The sequence below is a fragment of the Microchirus variegatus genome, assembly GCF_963457635.1.
Source record: "Microchirus variegatus genome assembly, chromosome: 18".
In the NCBI taxonomy this organism is placed as follows: Eukaryota; Metazoa; Chordata; class Actinopteri; order Pleuronectiformes; family Soleidae; genus Microchirus; species Microchirus variegatus.
Genome location: NC_139819.1, coordinates 7,830,905 through 7,851,515, shown reverse-complemented (window position 1 = coordinate 7,851,515; position 20,611 = coordinate 7,830,905). Strand labels below are relative to the sequence as shown.

The 20,611-nt window shown below is 38.6% G+C and overlaps 4 protein-coding genes across 5 annotated transcripts; 2 read left to right on the top strand and 2 right to left on the bottom strand.

Annotated features, from left to right (window-relative positions):
• Window positions 1-776: 776 nt before the first annotated feature.
• On the top strand, window positions 777-5,737 carry LOC310939606 (rab5 GDP/GTP exchange factor-like). Its single transcript, XM_083904408.1, has 9 exons — window positions 777-894; window positions 2,298-2,484; window positions 2,661-2,788; window positions 3,358-3,509; window positions 3,599-3,668; window positions 3,759-3,894; window positions 3,989-4,083; window positions 4,414-4,670; window positions 4,763-5,737. Exons 2-9 carry the CDS (start codon window positions 2,327-2,329, stop codon window positions 5,177-5,179), a joined length of 1,413 nt encoding a protein of 470 aa, XP_083760534.1. The 5' UTR covers window positions 777-894; window positions 2,298-2,326; the 3' UTR covers window positions 5,180-5,737.
• A 594-nt stretch (window positions 5,738-6,331) lies between these two features.
• Window positions 6,332-9,285, top strand: psmd9 (proteasome 26S subunit, non-ATPase 9). The gene is made up of 6 exons (XM_083904752.1): window positions 6,332-6,507; window positions 6,613-6,712; window positions 7,409-7,602; window positions 7,711-7,812; window positions 8,024-8,112; window positions 8,951-9,285. Exons 1-6 carry the CDS (start codon window positions 6,382-6,384, stop codon window positions 8,976-8,978), a joined length of 639 nt encoding a protein of 212 aa, XP_083760878.1. The 5' UTR covers window positions 6,332-6,381; the 3' UTR covers window positions 8,979-9,285.
• Window positions 9,286-9,560: 275 nt separating this feature from the next.
• Window positions 9,561-14,033, bottom strand: gtf2h3 (general transcription factor IIH, polypeptide 3). Its single transcript, XM_083904853.1, has 13 exons — window positions 13,852-14,033; window positions 13,250-13,329; window positions 13,059-13,165; window positions 12,178-12,320; window positions 11,980-12,042; window positions 11,766-11,795; window positions 11,647-11,675; window positions 11,487-11,561; window positions 11,000-11,053; window positions 10,263-10,331; window positions 10,024-10,159; window positions 9,886-9,922; window positions 9,561-9,717 (listed from the first exon to the last, which is right to left on the bottom strand). Exons 1-13 carry the CDS (start codon window positions 13,859-13,861, stop codon window positions 9,648-9,650), a joined length of 903 nt encoding a protein of 300 aa, XP_083760979.1. The 5' UTR covers window positions 13,862-14,033; the 3' UTR covers window positions 9,561-9,647.
• A 1,093-nt stretch (window positions 14,034-15,126) lies between these two features.
• Window positions 15,127-17,127, bottom strand: LOC310940075 (Rieske domain-containing protein-like). Of its 2 annotated transcripts, none has more exons than XM_083904996.1 (4): window positions 16,993-17,127; window positions 16,227-16,400; window positions 15,945-15,979; window positions 15,127-15,556 (listed from the first exon to the last, which is right to left on the bottom strand). In XM_083904996.1, exons 2-4 carry the CDS (start codon window positions 16,390-16,392, stop codon window positions 15,278-15,280), a joined length of 480 nt encoding a protein of 159 aa, XP_083761122.1. In that variant the 5' UTR covers window positions 16,393-16,400; window positions 16,993-17,127; the 3' UTR covers window positions 15,127-15,277. The 2 variants fall into 2 exon arrangements, with proteins under 2 accessions (XP_083761122.1, XP_083761123.1); XM_083904997.1 differs by having other exon boundaries at window positions 15,945-15,973.
• Window positions 17,128-20,611: the final 3,484 nt, after the last annotated feature.

Genomic DNA, 20,611 nt, shown 5'->3' with positions numbered 1-20,611 from the left:
ATGTCTACTCTCACACTGTCTTTAGGCTGCAAAATTTGCCAAACCTTGCAAATTATTCTGCACAATAACAACACCTGTGGAATTTGTCTGCTTCAAATGTCTTAACAATGCTGAATGCTAAAAAAAACAACGTTGTATTTGCTGTTGCTGTTCAGCCTAAAATGATCTGCTAACAAAGAGCTTGACTAGCCTCTTGTTGCCTAGTAACCACTAACACAAGAAAACATTGGTCGTTTCTTTCAAATTAAAAGCACCATTGAGCCACAATATTGTCTTGCCTCGAGTAAAACTAACATTTTTGATTTTTTGAAGAAAACGTTTTTATTTATCATTACATTATGAATTGAAAATATATTCAGCAAAATGTTAACAGCAGAAATGTTAAACAACAAAGAATGGGAGGTTAGGTTGCATTTGAACTGACTTTTCAATCAGTGCAAATTACATTTACAACATAAACCATGTGCTCTGTGAACTGGTAAATGGAATGTAAAAGGAAGGACAAACCTGGGAAAAGTACATATACCATCAAAGAAACGTGACATATAACTAAAATGTAAATTGTCAAAAAAATAAACTTATTTTGTTTTTACAGCAGCATAAAGTTCAGAAATAAAGCAACTTGCAAAATACAGATGCGATAGATTTAACTTGGTGTTTTACTCTACGGTATATGTTTTATTCTGAAAACCGGATGTTTGCAACCTTGCGTATCCGCTTGCCCCATTTACCGTAACGCCTACAATAGTACGGCACTCAAAATGTGTTGTTGGCTGGTTTGACGAGACAAACGAGTGACGAGGACCGACCGGACGCCGTTTCTGGTTCACGTCGCCCAACTTGAAGCTTCCATATCTGAAGCTCATTTTCACCACCTCGATCTCTAAAACCTGTGTAAGTCACACGTCTGTCATTGACATTTTGAAGGATTATTGTTGTTATTGTGAGTAATATGAGACATGTGACGACGACGACAGTCCAGAAGAGACTTGTTTTGAGGAGGAAGCGGTTACATGGTGATTTGACCAGCGGATAGGTGAGGAGCCATGCTAAAGCTAATGAGTGTCAACTTTTTCTTAGCGCTTTTCATTTCCTTCGACAGTGCGAGAGACGGAGTTGAAATTAGTAAAACAGGTTGTCGGCTTCTTTAGCCACTGGACGTTAGCCAACGTTAGCTGTTTGTTCTTATCTCCAATCCCCTCAGGTGACAGTCAGCTGGGCTCGTAATTAGCCGTTAGCCAACACTTAACCCTCAAAACAAGGCTTTCTCTGCCTTTGAGTCATTAAATAATGTGTATGGCTCAATATTAAACCAACAGCACATATATGTGATGCGAGAAAGGTCCTAATATTGGCAAATACTTATGAAAAAAATGTTTTCTTGTGGTTATGGCCGAGTTTGGACTTGGTAAACGTTATGATAATTCAAGTCTGAGTGTACATTTTCCCTTACGTGGTTGAGAAAGCATACACACCTTTATTTTTAGCAACGTGCATCAACACATAGTTATACGTAACTAGTGATAGTGATTCACATGGGATTTCCCCTAAAATGTAAGTCTAATGGAATAAATCAATGTGGAATATCTTCAACCTTTCTATATATATATATATTTGTGTGTGTATTATATATATATATATATATATATATATATATATATGTGTATATATATATGTGTATATATATATGTATTTATATATATATATATATATATATATATATGTGTATATATGTGTGTGCATATACACATACTTATTTCCTACATACCGACCTAAACATACCTAAAAGTCTTAGTTGTGACCTAGTTTTTTACAGTATTGACATAACATGCAGTCCTTAAACAAGCCCTCCATTATGTTTAGCTTTAATTCAAGTAGCTATGCACATTTGATGATGAAAAGTAGTCGAGTAACCATACAAACCCTTCTATTCATACAAGGTCATCATCTGGATTTTTTCCTGATTTTCCCTGAAGGGTATAAATCTGGATTATACCCAAGTTGATACTTGAGAAAATGGTCCACAGAATATTTGTTACACCTCTAGTAATACAACCCTCCATTATTAATGTAATGTTCAGCTTTCAGTGTTGATTTAACTTTGTTGTCATTTTATAGGTTGGTGCTTTTGGCTTCATATGAGATTCAGTAAACTATCTGTCAGATTATGGGCCAAGTTTGGTTCTATTAGGCTTTACTGAACATTTAGCTCATAAGCTCGATTCAGCAGCCACAGTTTTGGGTAAGAAAGACAGATTGTATTGAATGAAGTATAAATATTCATTTTGATCTAACAGGTGGTAGTAGTATTTGAGAGCCCTCTACAATGTGGACAGATAAGCACAGAGGAATCCGAGTTACCCAGCAGGAGCTGCTCTGCAAGAATGCCTGCGGGTATTATGGAAATCCTGCATGGCATGGCCTTTGCTCCAAGTGCTGGAGAGAGAAAGCTCGTCCAGCTGGAGCCCCAAGACAAGACGCAAGGTAAGACCTGCACTCGCAGTCACCTTTGAGCTTGTTTTTAACACCAACTGTTGATTATATAAATTACTTTTAACAGATTGATTTGCATTGAGCACATCTTAATAATCATCTTGAGGCAACTTTTGGTTTAAGCTGAGTTTAGGTTTGGAAGTTTAAATATGTACATTTTTTTGTAGACCAAAGAATGATGCAACTCCTGTCACCTTCTCCAAATTTGAGGAGAAGAAAAACATTGAGAAAGGTCATCGGATTAACACAATGAGGAGACTCTTCTGGGGAGGCCCGTCATCTCCAAAACGCCAAGGTAGACTATTTTTGAGAAAATATCAAGCAATTTCTTCAACCAAGAGGGAAGAATATTCTATTCTGATTCGGACTGCAACCATAATTCAATTATTAATCAATTACTAAATGAATCATCAACTCTATATTTGCTCTATATAACATGGTTTTGTGGACAAATACCAGTATTTACCAACTGATCAACATTTTCTGACATTTAATTTAATTTTGTATTTCCTAATTCGATTTTCAATTTGATACAATTCAATATAATTTCATTCAGATAGATTTCAGTTTCCATACCAATTTCTCTTGGTTATAAAAGACATTTTTCACAGAACTAATGCTGCAAATGGTATTAAGCATATATATATATATATTTTTTTAAATATTAATGTTAACATTTTGTTTCATATGATCACACCATGCAACTCTACAGTAAGTTTGTAGGTGATCATTCAAACTCATCATGAAAACTGCATTTTCTGCTAAATCCAATCCACTTTATAGAGCACATTTAAAAAAAAAACAAAAAAAAAAAACACCACTATTTATCTGGAGTAACATCTTCTCTACTATTCCCTCTCCCAGAGTCTTCTGAAGACCATATAAAAGCATTGAAAGCGTTCCAGGGCCTTGAGCCTGGGGACTTTGCCGGTTTTCTAAAAGTACTTCGCAGTCCTCCTTCACAGCGCTTGCAGTCCCAGTGCACAGCTTTTCTCAACACAATGGAAGCTTATCATGTAATGATCAATTTAAATATTCATCATTATAGTCGCATTATCTTTGTAAAATGCTGTTTTTTGAACATACACTATCATCATTTTTGCAGGATCTGCCAGTACAGAAACAGTCTGACCTTGTGCAGGATTTCTACATGTCTTTTGCTGAACATTTTAGCAGTGAGTACACAGTAGAGCAACACGTTATGGCCTGTTAATTGTATTTACTCTAGAGAAAAACAAACAGTTTTTTGTTTTTTATTCTTTCAGGTTTTTCTGAGGCTCATGTCACTCAGATAATGGAGCACGTTGAGAAGTTAACGATGACGCGGTTGCACAAATGGGTCTTCTGCCATGACAGCTGTGATGATGAACAGAAGGACCTGCTTCTCCAGAGAAGGATACGGTAAGCATTAAATACAAGTCTTAGTCATGTTGTATTTGATTAAAACCTACAGCCTACAATCATCCTAAGACATTTATGTCTCTTTACTTTGCAGCTCCTTAAGCTGGGTTACACCGCAGATGCTGGAAGTACCTTTTCCTGAAAAAAGCACCACAGTCACAACTGACCCCTTCTTGCCTGCTATAACAGGTGAATCACAGCATCATTACTTAAAGGGAATTGTTGACCAGTGTTTCTTCAACTCCCACAGTCTATTCTTATACAAAACTTGATGTATTTTGAGACAAACTTATTACAAATGTTATCGGTGCACTGGTACAACGTCACACTACGTATCTCGCATCTTCATAGGTTTTCAGTCATAACCACTCCTAAACTGTACCAAAATGAACTGTACCATGATGGAAACGCATTGTCTGTGAAGCTATGAAAGATAGTTTCACAGATCAGAAACCACTGAATGGTATAAAATGCTTGTCTTTAATAATTTGTCCTGTCTTGCATATTTTTTTTTAACAGCCATAATTGAAATGGATGCTAAACGAGCACCGCAGGACAAGCTTGCCTGTGTGTCCAAATGCAGTCATCATGTCTTTGAGGCCCTCTCCATCTCGAACAGTGAACCTGCCAATGCTGACGACTTCCTCTCGGGACTGATTTACGTGGTGCTGAAGGCAAACCCACCCCGCTTACACTCCAATGTGCAGTACGTGATTCGGTTTGGCCTCCCTCACAGTCTGATGGCAGGAGAGAGCGGCTACTATTTCACAAATCTGGTAATTTGATTCATCCGTCAGCGTGTGCCACAGGAGGCTGTGAAGTAACATTGGTTGATCAAATGTGTCCTCTCTCTCTCTTTTTTTTTAAGTCTTGTGCTGTGGCCTTCATTGAAAAGCTAGATGGACCTGCACTAAACCTGAGTCCAGAAGAGTTTGAGGGCTACATGCTGAATCGGCGTGGTCCCTCTGTGGGAGAGAAGAGGCAGAAGACTGCCAGTGAGACACAACAGCTGCTGGAAGAGCTAAATGGTAGACAAGAGAAGCTGGACCAGGGGATGGATACTCTCAACGTGCAGCTACAAAACTGGGTGCAGACAGTTCATTCGCAACTGGATGAGGCGACATCGCAGTTTGCTCTGGTACAGAAGGAGATAATATCTCAGGCAGATGTCTCCCGGGATTCGTCGTCCTCGTCTCAAGATGCATCATCCCAAGGCGACGACAAAAACCAGTTTGTGCAGGTGCTCGCAGATCAACATGCCGGACCAAAGGATACGGACTGTTAGCAACATTAACCAACACCTCATGTGGCACTTGACTCTATTTTTTTTAATCATCAGCACTAACTTATGTAGGATGTGAAACTAACATATTTATATTCTAATGCCACATTTGCACAGGTTACAGTTGTAGGAAGTTTGCATTCTGTATCACGGTGCTCCATGAAGATTTTATTGTCTGTAATTATAATAGACTATAAAAATAATTGTATTCTGTTTGAGGATGAAGGAAATTAAAATGCATTCCAGTTTTAAGCAAACACTCAGGTACATATCACATCCGCTCACATTTTAAAGGTGTGTATTCATTTACCACTTGTTTCTAATAGTGTTCACCATGTGCCTTTATGCAAACTGCTGTGAAGTGAAGGAATGCGCCAGGAAAAATGTAGGATCGACCACTACAAGCTTGACTAAATGGTTTTCCACCTACATTCTCATGTTGTCTGCACTGTTTTGTTCAGATAATGAAAAAGAAAGGAAAAAAACTGGTGCAAAACAATGTGTAATGCACAAGAGTGGCAAATACACTGTTTGTGATTTGTTTACTGCTCTTCAAGGTGTGTGAAGTAATGATGGGGTTGTTCTGATGAATGTTGGTATTAATGTTGTATTAAAGTTGATTTGCACAATTAAATGGTGTTTGTTTTTAATGTTTGGGAAGTGGTTTGGATCAAATCTTGTTTTCAAATCTAGTTTTTTTTAAACTGAATCAAACCCTCAATATGCCTTGTTCAAATGTATTTGATTGATATTTGATTTGATATTATTGATTGTTTGATTATTTTTATCAAATATTGTTCAAAAGGTGTTTTTGTGGTGTCACCGTCCATGATGTCCCCACCTTTCTCTCCACCTCAGCTGAATTTGGCACAGCGCCACTCGTGACTTACTTTTATTAGTTTTATTTCATTGATTTAATTTGTTCAAAGTCATCAAAGGACTGCTGGAATAATACAAACATTATAAAATAAAACAAAAGATTCAAACTCTTCAAAGAACCAGGTGGATTCAGTTAACTCAATCATATTATGCAGTTCTTCAAGCAAACCCAAGTCCAGACCTGAAACATTACCATTTTCTAGAAAGTGCTATCTATTCCAACCAGTAGGGGGCAGCAGCGCGCATTTGTAGTGTTCAGTCCGCCTAAATGCAACAGAAAAGGAAGAAGGTAGAGGAAGAGGAGAGCGTGGAGAAGATAAACAGACATGAAGATGACGGAGGGAAACAGTCCTGTGGATTTAGAAATAACCATGGACGACGTTCAGAACCTCGTTAAAAAGAAAGATAATATCGAGGAGCAGATAAAAGCTTATTACGACGTCCTAGAAGACGTAAGTCAGCTGTCGTGTCAGGTGACTTAGCTGTAAACAAGCTAACCACCAAGTTGTTTTTTTGCTAAGTTAACATGTTTTTCCCCTCTGTGTTTGTGTTTACAGCAAGGTGTCGGGGTTGAAGGTCCTCTGGTTGACGCGGAGGGTTTCCCCAGAGCTGATGTCAACATATACCAGATCAGGACAGCGAGACACAGTATTTCATGTAAGCTGTTCAGTGTCCTCAGTGACACAGCACAAACCTCAGTCACTCACCTGTCACCGCACATAATAATCATGTCATCGGTGTTTTTGTTTCGTTCTCTAACCAAAAGTATTTAGTTTGCGGGTTGGGCTGCAACGATTATTCGGTTATTAGTCCATTACTGGTTGGTTTATTTGCTCCATATAACAAAGAAATTATTAAAACTTAACAATTTTGATGTTTTTCCATAGGTTCTGGAAAAGACTGATAAAGTTGTATTCAGGACATCTATTACTACATGTATACTGGAAATAAGACATTTTTACTGTATATTTTTTTGATAAATTTCTAATTAAAAGTCTTAAATTAGCACTATTTCAATCATTAACTTTGTCAAATTTGAGATGCAAAAATGACAAAGATCTCCATCAGTTCTGACCAGGACTGACGAGGCATTGAGGACATCTATGACTAGTAGCATACTGGAAATCAGGGATTTTTTCTATACAGAGAAATTTCAAGTTAAAAGAGATATTGCAGTTTCCATACCATAGCATATTTTCAAAGAACTAATGCAGCAAATTGTATAAAATTTGGATCCCTCTAACCTGTTGCACCAACAAAAAATATAAACATTAACTTTAACATTTAAAATTGAATTTAAAGAAAGTTCATGGGTGATACTGTAATTCAAACATGCTAACTCTTGTCTTTCAGGCCTACAGAATGATCACAAGGCCATCATGGTAGAGATAGAAGAAGCCCTGCACAAGCTCCACGCCCGAGAGAAAGCTAAGCGGCATCATGATGAGGCAGAGGCCGGGGTGGAGGCGATGGAGCTACAGGTCACTCTGCCTCCTCCATTTGCAAGGGTGGATGCCGTGACGTCAGGCTCACCGGCCTGCGGAGCTGTGAGTACAGAGGAGTTCACTTGTCTGAGGTAAACGTCAACTGTTTTTATTTTTAAAGTTTAGACTCACAAAGAAGCTGCTTTTTTGCTCTCGTTTTTTTATCCAAAGGGGCTCAAAATTGATGATGGAGTCATTGAGTTTGGTTCAGTGAACACGGGGAACTTTCAGAACCTCCAGAATATTGCTGCAGTGGTTCAACACAGTGAAGGGGTAAGCTGCCGAAATAATTTCCTCCTTAAATTATGTATATAATCACTGATTTTTCAGCTAAAACAGCGACTTTTTGTTTTTCATGTTTAGGACAATAACCTGTTTTGGAAAGTGTGTTTTCACATTTATTTATTTTAATTCTATCAGCATAATCCAGCACTGGCAATGCTCTTTTTATCCCGAGTGTGAACTGCTATGTTGTGTCCTACAGAAACCATTACGCGTCTTAGTCGTCAGGGATGGAGAGAGAGTCCAGATGAGCCTGACTCCACAGCGATGGTCTGGCAGAGGTCTGCTTGGGTGAGTGCTATAAACAATAGTTTCGCAAAATAAAAGGGGTATTTCAAAAATTTCGACAAAGTGCAATTGCTACTTGCAGGTGTTTCCGTTGTAATCTTAATTATACTCTGGCAGCATCCCATTTTTTCTCGTAAAATCTTACCCCGTGAGGAGAAGATTGCAAGAAAGCATTTTGCGTTTCCATGGTTTTGGGTGAACTATATACCGCTGGTCATATCCGGTGTTTGTCCATTACACTTTTGCAAAACTTTAATATCGACAACGCCTGAAAAACCACCACATGAGCACATATATTTGACAGGAAATGTAGCTGTTTATATTACAAGTTTTTATTTAGATATAATGGAAACCCAACTAACGTCACTGATGTGTTTGGATTGCTCGAGACACCCAGTCCAGTAGAGTTGTAGGAAACATTCATGAGCTCATCGACATGAGTAGATATGTTGAGAATTTCCTTTGAGAAAAAAATGCATCTACAGTAATGTTACGCTTGTAAAATATTCTTCTTCTATGGGGTTTAACGGCAGCGTTCATCCATGATGTTGCATTATTGCCATCTGTCATGGCTGTCATTAAAAAAAAACAAAAAAACACCCTCCTTATGCCACTTCGATGCTCTATAAACGGAACAGTTGTCAACAATTTGAAAAATTGCTGCTCGAGCTCCAACAGCATTTAACTAGAACGTAAAGGCAAATGGCCCAAATTCATTTCTAATATTATTTGTCCCTACACAAGTCTGTCAACGGCAGACACAGCTATTTATGAGCCAGCTCATAAATATAACAGGTGTAAGTGGTTCTCTTCAATCACCAGGCTTTGTTCTCCATTTCAGATGCAACATTGTTCCAATCCGCCGGTGATCACCAAGTTCTGAGACATTTTCCCCATCACCTCAGTTGCCCTCGGATGGTTTTACAAACTTAATTTGTACATAGCACAGACATTTGCATCTGTTTTTCCACCTTTATCCAAACTTGAAAGTATTCTTTATACAAGTACGGCCTTCACAGTGGGATGTATCATTCTGAGTGGGAGTTTTTGGAATACTAGCTGAATAAACATCAACAGAAAACATCACATCTCAATTCTTCATGTTTGAATTGTTCATTTAAATATCCTGCAGTGATCTGAAGCACTAAACAATTCTACAACCATCATCAATAAAGATTTTTTAAACCATATGATAATGATGTCAAAATTTGTTTATTATATTTTAAAAAATACTTGACGCAGAGGCAACCTAAGCATTATCTTCCAAAAGTTAATGAACAAAAAAACAAAAAACAGACTTGTAAACAAATGCTATATTCAAGAGTCAAATTGACACATATTCATTACATCGGGGGAAAACATTAAAAAAACAGGTCAGGTAAAATTTAACAGGGATTTCCCAAATCATTTTCTCACAAATTCAAGTACGGCGGAAGTCGAGTTAGCGCGTGTTCCAGCTGGCTGTGCCGTTTCTGACATTTGCCACTCATCTATACAACTGTACATTCTGAATATGAAAGACAACACATCAGCAAAAGTCACATTGACTGTTTGAGTTTCTTCTTTTTGGGCTTGACCATCTGTGGCAGCTGAATTTTGAAGGCAGTCCTAAAAAGAAAAACAATTTTAGATCATATTAATGCCAAATGCTAGAACTGTATAATGTATAATTTCTCTTCGCAAAGACTTAACAAAGGCAGAATAATAAGATCAACAAGAAATCACCAAAAGTGACACACTGCAAATTTATATTACAATAAAAGCAGCAGAACTTACTCGCAGGTTGTGCAGATGGGGCTGAAGTTGCAGAATACTTGGGGGGAAAAAACATGAGAGCGTCAACACAAAAACACATCATCACTGCTGCTGCTTTTAAAAGTGATATAAAGATTTTGTACCATGTTTGAAACTTACTCGACAGACAAACGGAGCACACGTAACCGATCTCGATGAGGTTGCGATGACAGAAACACGCAGCTCTGTAGTCCACGTGTGCAGGCGGAGGCAGCACCAGCTGTGAACGCTGCTCTGAGTCAGGCAGGAACACCCACTGGAGAGAAGGACAACACACACACATAAAGGGATTAATATTTACATTCAAACAGGAATTAACAAATACATTCTCAGACTTGTAAAAATACATATGCACTTACTAAAAGATACTGCGCCAGGGCAACTTTCTGTGGTAACCTGAGGTACAATCCTCCTGTTATATCACAGGCCTGAAAAAGCAAAAAGTAGAGCTGAAACACAACACTGGATCACATCATAGTGGCTACAGGGTATGCAGTATATTATATTTAGTTAAATCATTGTTAATCTACCTGTCTAACATAGAATCTTGAAAACAGGCTCTATAAAGCACTACAATCAGACCCGAGCGAGGGAGCATTTGTGTGTATACAGCAGCAGTGCGGGGAGAGACGAGGGGAAGAAGTGTTCATCTTGTCAAACTTCTCCTCTAAAGTTATTTCTTTCAACCTGAACCAGTGATTCCCAAAGTGTGGGCTGTAGAAGGTCATTAAAATATAAACAAATGTGTCTATACCTTTGCAGTTTTGTAATGTTGTTTAAAATTGCTGTAAAATATGTACGTTTATGTTTTAAAGAATAAAACAAAGCCAATCATGTTGGGTTTTAATAGTCAGCGTACAGGCCTAACATTTCAGTATAAGCACTCGATGTTAATTTGAATTTCTTGTGATTTAAGGGTTGGTTTTGAACCTCAGAGGACTTTCAGATTTCAAAAGGTGGGCCCTGGCACTCTTAAATTTATGAATGGCTGCTTTATACATATATACTATACAACTGTGATGTTCCATGGCTATACATAATATAGTACTCTTTGTTTCAACTTTAGGTTGCTTAAAGTGATAAGAGACTGCAGTACCTGCTGAAGGAGACCCGAGTCTGATGCCAGCACACAGGCGTCTATCAAGATGCTCTGTCGAGTACAAAAATAGAGATTTTAAATACATGTGAAACAAACAGGGATGCACGATATTGGACTTTTTGGCCTTATTAGATTTGTCAAGCCGATACTTGAGCCGATCAATATCTGAAGTAACTATCTGCCAATACTGATATTGCGCCGATAACATTGTGCCTCCAGAGAAACAATTTCCATTTCTTTATTTTCTTTATAACAACTTAACTGTGAAGATTTTTTATTCTAATACCGTGAACTCCATCTCGTCAACCAATACTGCCAATGTTTACCTTAAATAAAAAGTATTAGCATACCTTTACAGCAGAAAATAGTCAATAAACAGGCGTTCAAATAACTGAATTCAGTACAAATTAATTTAATAAACATACTTTATGCAAATTAGTCATTGTACTGAGGGAAAGAGGGGTGAAAAGGATGTGAAAAGTACCTGTTTCTGAGCAGCAAAAATCACATTCATGAAGTTCATGTACTGGAGCGCACAGTCCTCAGCTGCTTTAATCACCTGCACATGAAAATTAAAAGATTTGTTACAAATCAATGGAATAACACGCACATAAAAATGTTTTATTTATTTGAACTTGACTTACCAATATTCTTGATTTCATCTCTTGCGCAACTAAACAAAAACATTAAAAAGTGCGACAATGAGAACAGCGTTGAACGAAGAGCGCTCTCTAAAGCTTGATGAAGAAAATATAATATTTACCATCCAGCTCCTTTGAGACCCTGTGAATATCTGATTTTTAAAAAGGTTTAAGGGAAAAAGCTTGACAACACTAACATACAGGAAACAAATATTTGATGTCATTTCTTTTTAAACTGACGAATAAGGACAAGAAAGTACAAAATTGTGTTGTTAAAAATATGACTTTTCTCTCCAATATAGAAGAAATATCTATATTAAACTATTGTGAGGATACAGCAGAGAGCTTTGGCAAGAGACCCAGCCAGCAGAGTGTCTGTTGAATTTCCCTTTACTTCAGCTGCAAAATCAGAAGGTTTGATAAGAAATTCAGTGACACATGGAGTCAAGGAGGAGGCTGTCGCTGTCGCTGTCGCTGTCATCAGGACGGCAGAAAACACAGCGCCTTGTATACGTGACATGAGCTTGTACCCACTTTTTGACAGAACACTCCTGATCTCTTCAGCGATGAGGTTGTTGGTGACTGAAAGCAGCTCGTACTTCCCGTCCCCGCTGAACGACGCGTCGTCTCCGCCGATGTCCCCGGCTTTCCAGCTCTTACTGGGATACAGGAAGGGACTGAAACAAAGTAAGTGGGAGACGGGAGAAATACATTTATTCCAGAAAATGGCAGTAAGACTGGTAGCAGTCAAAAATGCATGTACCAATGCAACAATATAAAGTATTCTGTTATAGGTAAATGTCATGAAGGTGATCGTATACTGTATGATATAGATATTTTACCTTGTTAATACATACTTACTGTTAGGTTACACAACCTAGAGGTCATGTCCATCCAAGGTTACAGGATAATTTCACTCTTAAAAGTCATTAGATTGCACGGGTGGTTTCGTGGTTAGCGCACTCGCCTTTACAGCAAGAAAACCTGGGTTTGAGCCCCAGTTGGAACAACTTCTAGCCCCAGTTGGAACAAGGACCTTTCTGCAAGGCGTTTGCATGTTCTTCCTGTGTGTGCATGGGTTTTCTCCGGGTTCTCCGGCTTCCTCCCACAGTCCAAAAACATGCAGATTTGGGGATTAGGTGAATTGTTCACTCTGAATTGACCGTAGGTGTGAGAGTGTGAGTGAATGTTTGTTTGTCTCTATATTTGGCCCTGCGATGGACTGGCGAACTGTCCAGGGTGTACCCCGCCTATCGCCCTATGTCAGCTGAGATAGGCACAGTACCCTCCGTGACCCTCTGGTGGAGGATAAAGTGGTAGATGATGGATGGATGGCTCATGAGATTATTAATTGGTAGAGGAAAGGAGAAAAATGTTGTGTGTGTGCATTTATGTGAAGCACTTTTTTGTCCCACCTGTCCTGGCAGTGACTTGCAATGACAGCCAGCTTGTTTGTCCTGCTCATGGCCATGTGTGAGTTGCCCATCACCACAACTGCATCCAAACACCTGGACAAAGTGAACTGGGACAGAGACAAGAGGACGGTGGCTGTTAAAACGACCACTCATTTCTTTGTCTTTCTTTCATTTGTTAACAGCAGCGTTACCTCAGGCTCACGGTGAGCTTGCTGACCCCACCATATGGGATTTACATCCACGACGATGACCAACAGATTGACCTCTTCCTCTGCGGAAAACAGTGACACAATTAAGGGTAAGTTCTGTGCTCAGTGAAGGAGATAAGAGCCACTTTTCATTCACACAACACAACACATGCGTAGAAGGCAGAAAAAAACGTGTTCAAACTATCTGACACTACTTGACGATTTTGAAGCCCTCCTTACAAAATATTTTACGGTAAAAAGCCAGAGAACCAATGAATCGATCGAAAATCTGGTTTTCAAAATAAAACACAGAGCTACTAGCATACTGGAAATTGGACATATTTACTTTGCCAAGAGAACCAAACAGTGTTCTATTCAAAGGCCAAATTTAAGATTTACAAACGTTAATGTGTAAAAAAATTATTCGTTCTCCTAAACCGATACAGGAAGTCATCCCTATGACGTTGGAAGACACAAAACAAGTTACAGGAGTTAAAAAAAAACATGTTCTATATTCCATTTTTATGTAAACGCTCTTTTTTAATTATCTATTCTTTAGACTCACAACACAACACAACACCAAACGCACAAGACAACGACCTCACCTGATGCCATGATCGTAGCAGCAACACAAAGGGACACCGGAAAGCGAAATAAAAGTGGTTTCCCTAGAGTTTTATCTTCTGTTAGCCTCCATACTCGATCTGAAAATGTAGACGTTTGAAAACAAACTCTTATTTTCACAATATCAGTCCTCACTTTAGCTAGAAGACATTAACCAGCCTGCCATCACTGTTACTTCTTCTTCTCCGGCAGCCTGTGTAGGTTGTAGTGCATTACTGCCACCCACTGGTGTTACAGCGTCATTACTACTTTTGCCACCTGTGAACAATATGTTCAATTACACCCTACATAATATAATAAAGTAAATTGCTGTTACTTTTTTGAAGCACTTATTCATTATCATAATACATTCATAGTTTCCTTTAAATCTGATTGAATATTGAATCTGTATTTGGTCTGTATTTTGGTTTATTCTGTCTCATTCATTGTTTTTGTAAAGCCCTTTGGTTGAACTATTGTTTTTAGTAGGATATATATATATATATATATATATATATATATAAATATATATATATATATATATAAACAACATATTTTAGACTTGTGGCAATATTCTGTCATGTTCTAACTCCATAAATGAAAACAGATATGTCAAATTATGACGCATTTAAAAATGTTACACGAGACCTTCTGGGCTATAAATATAATGCACTGGTATCAGTTAAGTATCTGTTGTGCGTACAGTTCCTGAGATTGTTGTATTATTATGTCTTTATATAACTGATTTGCTTTATAGTAGCACTGGCAGCATTTACTATTGTTGCTGGTTGCTGTGGAACTTGGAGAATTACTTTTATAGTTATTATTTAGCAAGGCATCATGTTACAATCTGATCTGTTTTGGTTGTACAATCTTAAATTAGCAGAGTAGTTAGTATCTTAAGTTGGCTGGAGTAATGAATAGAACATTCCACATTGAAATATGATGTCATGGATACATCAAGTTTAAAATGGAAGCACTCGTGTACACTGCCTCATACTGTACTGAGCAGAGTTCTACTCAGTGACTGTGACTAAAATACACGAGTGGTTGCACAGGGCCTTTAAAGGAAAGTAGTTTGGAAAAACCAAAAAAGATTCTATTCAAAATGAAATTCCTGAAAAGCAGGAAAATCCCATATTACCAGGAACCACAATGATGAAATCCAGCAGTTACTGTGCACTGCACTATGTCAACACCCTCATGTTGAGGATAAAGGAGTAGAAAATGAATGACGCTCAAGAAAATACCAAATACTCTGTATAAATAGCAAAGTGACATATTTACTGATGTGATCATTGTGTGCTGTATTGCTATGCTTTATACAAAATGTGAATCAATTCACATCCTGAACATCCTCCTCAACAAAACAAAGCACATTTGATAGTATGATCAATAAATCCACGATTATGTGGCTATTTCCTGGGTTTAGTGGGATTTTGGTCGGACCAGTGAGGCTGTCCTGTGTTTCTCAGTCTGGTAGACGTCTGACTCAATGGCCTTAACAGAGTCATTCAGTGTTACATATACATCGCCGTTAACTTCTGTGACGTAGTGAATCCTCTGTTTGACTCCCTTGGAGCGCCAGTGAGTTCTCAGTGGTTTGGCTGTCGGGTCATCCACAGCTTGATAAAGCCCCTCCCCCTCTGCGAGCGTGATCTTGTACTTGTGCCACGGACACACGATGCACAGTCGCCCGTTAAACTCCTAAAGGTGTCACAGGGACAATTGTGATTATACAGAGATACCTTAATATGAATACAGCTTTATTTGAGGCTTCAAATAACTTTCAATGAACTTTCTGCCTCTCAACGGATTTGTAATTTTAATTTGTTTGTGAATAATACAATAAATAATAACAATAGTGATACATTTGTGCAACTCATTTTAGATAAATTAAATTCACAAAGGATTAAAAAACATTAAAAAGTGATAGATACAGATAAAATACAAAATAGAAAGGCACTAAATACAATAAAAAAGTAAAGTAGTAGCAGCTATTGTATGCAAAATGAGTATTTTACAGCAAGTATGTGTAATTTTGTGCTTGATTTTTATATTATTACAATACTGAGATAAGCAGGAGGATACTGACCTCTATGTCTCCATGCTGCAATGCACCACCTGCATCTGACAATAGAACTAATGTTATTTCACCGATTAGACACTTAACATTTCTATTAACATTCATTTTCCCCATTTCATATTGTGTTATATTAACACATAGGAGGTATGTGCAGCTATTCTTCTTAGGATACGGCATTAAACTAACTCTTAAACTTGTGAGTACCAGCCAAAATGTCCTCACTTCCTATGGTTTATATGTTGTTGGGCCTCACATAGATATACAGCACATACAAGCACACACAGAGCTTACGGTAGCAGCGCATGTCCAGAGCATGAAGCTGTCCCTCGTGGTACAAGACCAGTACATCTCTGCATCCATTCACCAGCTTGGTCACGCGCCCTGCCTTCACTATGTCCTCTTTCCTCCCAATGAAGTGTGAGTCACAAGGAGGTGATGTCTCCTCTTTAGACGACATGTTGGTCACTTCAAACAGCAGGTTTAGAAGTATTATTATGTTTGAGAATGATTAATTCACAGTTAGTCTAATTTTTTTTTTTTTAAGTAATAAAATATATATATGTAGATGATATGTAACCCTGTTGGACTTAAGAAAATAAAAAGACCAAAAGCCTAAAGCAAAGGGCAATCTTGTGACCCTATATGACTGAGTCTCATTTAGTCCACAAGTGCAGCAACTAGTATTTTCATTATCAATTCATCTGTCAATTATCCTTGATTAATGTATTCTTGTATGAAAGTTTTGAAGAAATATAAAGGCTGTGTGTTACATCAAATATTATCCCCAAGGAAACACACACAAAAGAGAGTGCCCGGATACAGTGCCCAAAGTTCCATTTATGTGCTCTTATGGTGTAGAATCTCATAGTACAGCTATAAATAAATGAATAGTCTATCAGTATTATTACGGTACATTTGCAGACGATTTTATTATCTGAGGTGAAAGGGATATGAAGGCTAAGCATAGCATTCTAGCTCTAGTTCTCTCTCTCGTGTCACTATTACATACTTTGTGTTGCTTACTTTATATGTTTTATTTATGTATTTAATTACCCACCTCTTTAGTTGGTGTTTCATGGTTGTATTCGTTCCCAAATAGCCACACGATGTGATACATATTTTTTTGTTGTTTTTCCGTGTCCCTTCTCAGCCGCCGTAGCAAGTCTTCGTTGTTGTGCTGGTGGCGTTGTTGTCAAACCTAATGGCGCGCTACCGCCATCTACTGGACTGGAGTGAGAATAGGCGCTGATATCAACTGATATCAACCTACAATGATATCATAGGAACTGAGTGGATTCCAAAGTATCTGACTCTTTTTACCTTGGTGATTTTCACTCATGTAAAAGGAAAAGAAACCCACCATCATTTAAAGCATTTATGCTCAACTTGACTAATTATTTCATGTCATTACAAATAATGCATGAAAACAATAAGGCCAAAAGACTGTACACATCTCTGTATAATTCTCTGCGTATATATCCTGGCCTTATTTTATTTTATTGTATTTCTGTTACATGTTCGTGTACAAGGATGATCCAACATTATCCCCAGTATACTAAAATATATCTGTAAGTAAATAAATAAATAATAAACAGATGAATATAAATACACAGATACATGCATCCACACATAGGCTTCAGTTTATCTTTTTCCACTGATAACCACAAATATTTTATTACATCTGTCTTGCAACTTCGTGACAACAAGATCGAGCTTTGGTACATAGACAGACATGAAAGGCATCAAAGATTTGGAATCGCTGTAAAGAATTTATGGTGAATAATGAAGGCGTGTGTGTGTGTGTGAAGTGGCTCCACCACCTGGTCAAACAGGCGCTGCCTTCACTGACAGCAGGAAAATACAAACATCCCCTCTCTCTGGGGACATGGAGATAGCAGCACGACTCATGCAGCTCGCAAATATTCATGCATAAATGTCTCTTGAATCACCTCGCTGAGATGAAATGTGGCGTCAACGTTGTCTGGTGTGAATCTGGTAAGTTTTCCGTTTCTTGTTGCCCGTGTTGTTAGAAAAGCGGTTAGAAAAACGTTGACTTTTTTTTCTTTCTTACGCCAAGGGCCATTACGGTAAAAAGATTGCGAACCAATGAATAAAGCGGATTTGTAAGGAAATGGACATCCGGTTTTCGAAATAAAACAACGAAAGCAAATATTTGAATGGGGAAAAATAACGAAAATCCTTAGCTTTGAGCAACTGTATAAAGGTAACTTCTGAACAATAGTCAGTTGTGTTTAGCACATTGATATCGACTAGTGTACTTCATTGATATTGAGCTTTACAGTGCTCTCAGTGTTTTATTTAGAAAACCGGATGTCGGCATCCTTATAAATTAGCTTGATTCCCTGGTTTGTCGAGTTTTTACCGTAAAAGCCTTTGTAAGGAGCACGTTAAAATTCAGATAGTACCACAGTAACCGTTAGCATGTCCATAATTTCAGTACTTTACAGTTCACCATTGAATATATGCACGTGTAGACCATGCACAATTATCCACATTAGTATTATAATTATTATTAGATATAAAACATTGAGAACATTGGCTAAAGCTCAGCTGCACCAACTTTTGAATTTTACTTAAAATTGGATTTAATTTTTTTGTTGGGGTTTCTTGGCTGACACAAATTTGACAACCTCTGACACAGATCAGATGATCTAAAACATGTCATTATTTCATATGTTTGCAGTGAGCAGCCCTCTCACCTAATGTATGCATATAAGGAGGGTTTCATATGGCACGGGCTATTCCAGTTGCCAGCTAATCCACTGTAAAAACTAAAGAGTTGCTTGGCAGTGCCGTCTATATTTATCATATTTGCTATGATACAGAAATGTGTGACATGACTGCACTGTGCTGTCCCGGCTTCTTACTAAAGCAAGTGTCAAATTTCACTATCATACCATATCATGATGACCTGTGCTTTGCCCATTCCTGTCCAACTGTACGGTGGTGTGTTAAGCGGTTGCGACTGCAGTGTGAAGCTGGTGTAGTGTTTTTGTTTTTTTTTGTCATTTTCCATGCACATTTATCCCTCTGTCATAGAATTACAGTTGTAAACATTCACTTTTTGTGACCAGCTACTAAACACACATGTCATTCACAGGTTAAATTGAGTAACGAAAATTACAACAAAGAGGAAGAAGAAGAAGAGGAAAAAAATGAGTCTTTACCTGAATGAGTGTCTGAGTGATTTCAGCCTACAGCATCACTATGCCAGGTAAGATCCCACACTCACTCAAACAGGACATCCAGCACACGCTTCTGTCTCTCTGACTCATCTTCTGTCTGCTGTCTTGTCAGGTTTACGTCAATGGGAATTCGTTGTGTTGCTCACCTTTCTGCACTCACCAAGGAGGACTTTCCCGTCCTCGGAATCCGCACTATGGAGGACAGCAATCGACTCTTCAATCTGATCCAAATGGTCAAAACTCTCGACTCGCTTGAATATGAGGACGAAAGCGGTGGCGATTACGTTGAAAATGCTGGTGCTAAAGAAGATATCGATAATGCCGGGGATGAGAGGGACGGCGTCAGACCATCGTGCCTTCGCAGACGGCCTGATTTCAGCCACAGAAGCCCTGATCGTCATCAGAGGCTGCCTTCTCGCTCTGCTCCTGCCTGCACTGGTCATAATAGAAATGTCACGCCAGTCGTCAAAGGCACAGCCACACCTGGGAGAGACAACCGCACGTCAGAATACCACAGTCATCCATCTAATCGTCTCACAGGAGGAGACGGCAAGGACAAATCTGGCACCAGATCACCAAAGTGCGCATCAGTCCACCAGCAAAAACCCAGGCCTGCAACAGTGGCGTCAAAGAGGCTCAACGGGAAACAACAACAGAACAGCAACTCTAAGAAGGAGAAAGTTCTCACAGAGATAAGCAGTAACGGGGATTCTGGATGCATCACTAATTCACCGCCTGTTTATGAATCAAAGAGAAAGCCTGGCTACAACTACGGACTACCACGGAGCTCCACTCCTGCTCTGAACAAAAAGTGAGTGGCAGTGGGTTGTATTGTTGTGAATGCAGAGTCTGAGCATCTTAATCCTATGTGTGTGTGTGTGTGTGTGCGCGCTTGTATTTGTTAGTGCTTTATGACCTTTTCTGGCATAAACACTGACCTTGTCAGGACCAGTAGTCCTCATGGAGACCATAACCTGCTCCCTAATGAGGCAGAATCTAATTTCTGAGAAATTGGGTTAAGTTAATGGCTAAGATTCAAATAGTGGTTAGGCATTAACTAACTGGTTATGATTAGGGATAACGTGTTAGTTTATGCTGTGTGTGCAAAGGAGGCAAGGAGAGCGGCGGATTTGTGTGTGCGTGAGGAAAAGACCTCTGACGTGTGCGGAGAGCCGGAGGGGCGAGGCAGACGCTGTGACCACTTCAGGCGGAGAGTGTGTTGTCATCAACGAAACCAAAGTCGCTTTGGATCTGACACAGTACATACTGCAGGTAAATGTTATAGTTTGTGTTTTTAAAAAGACATGGCAGTGTCTCACACACACACAGGATGTGAAACTGTAATGATTCTTATCATGAATTGCTGGGTTTTTACTTTGCTCTTACTTTGGTCTCTGCAGCACAGGTTCTTATTTAACCAGGTCTTTGGAGAAGAGAGCTCCAATGAGGAAGTGTATCAGAGAACAGCAT

Excerpts from the sequence above, each read along its gene's own strand:
- gtf2h3 (XM_083904853.1), bottom strand. Across the intron at positions 12,321-13,058 it reads GCAAGTCACTGCCAGGACAG|TCCCTTCCTGTATCCCAGTA; the intron begins GTGGGACAAAAA and ends ACTTTGTTTCAG. Across the intron at positions 11,676-11,765 it reads GGTCTCAAAGGAGCTGGATG|TTGCGCAAGAGATGAAATCA; the intron begins GTAAATATTATA and ends GTTTTTGTTTAG.
- LOC310939606 (XM_083904408.1), top strand. The coding sequence starts at position 2,327 with ATGTGGACAGATAAGCACAGAGGAATCCGAGTTACCCAGCAGGAGCTG. Across the intron at positions 2,485-2,660 it reads GCCCCAAGACAAGACGCAAG|ACCAAAGAATGATGCAACTC; the intron begins GTAAGACCTGCA and ends ATTTTTTTGTAG. Across the intron at positions 4,671-4,762 it reads GCTACTATTTCACAAATCTG|TCTTGTGCTGTGGCCTTCAT; the intron begins GTAATTTGATTC and ends TTTTTTTTTAAG.
- psmd9 (XM_083904752.1), top strand. The coding sequence starts at position 6,382 with ATGAAGATGACGGAGGGAAACAGTCCTGTGGATTTAGAAATAACCATG. Across the intron at positions 7,603-7,710 it reads GCTCACCGGCCTGCGGAGCT|GGGCTCAAAATTGATGATGG; the intron begins GTGAGTACAGAG and ends TTTTATCCAAAG. Across the intron at positions 7,813-8,023 it reads TGGTTCAACACAGTGAAGGG|AAACCATTACGCGTCTTAGT; the intron begins GTAAGCTGCCGA and ends TGTGTCCTACAG.
- LOC310940075 (XM_083904996.1), bottom strand. The coding sequence starts at position 16,392 with ATGTCGTCTAAAGAGGAGACATCACCTCCTTGTGACTCACACTTCATT. Across the intron at positions 15,980-16,226 it reads TCTGGACATGCGCTGCTACC|ATGCAGGTGGTGCATTGCAG; the intron begins GTAAGCTCTGTG and ends TTCTATTGTCAG. Across the intron at positions 15,557-15,944 it reads TGCAGCATGGAGACATAGAG|GAGTTTAACGGGCGACTGTG; the intron begins GTCAGTATCCTC and ends TGACACCTTTAG.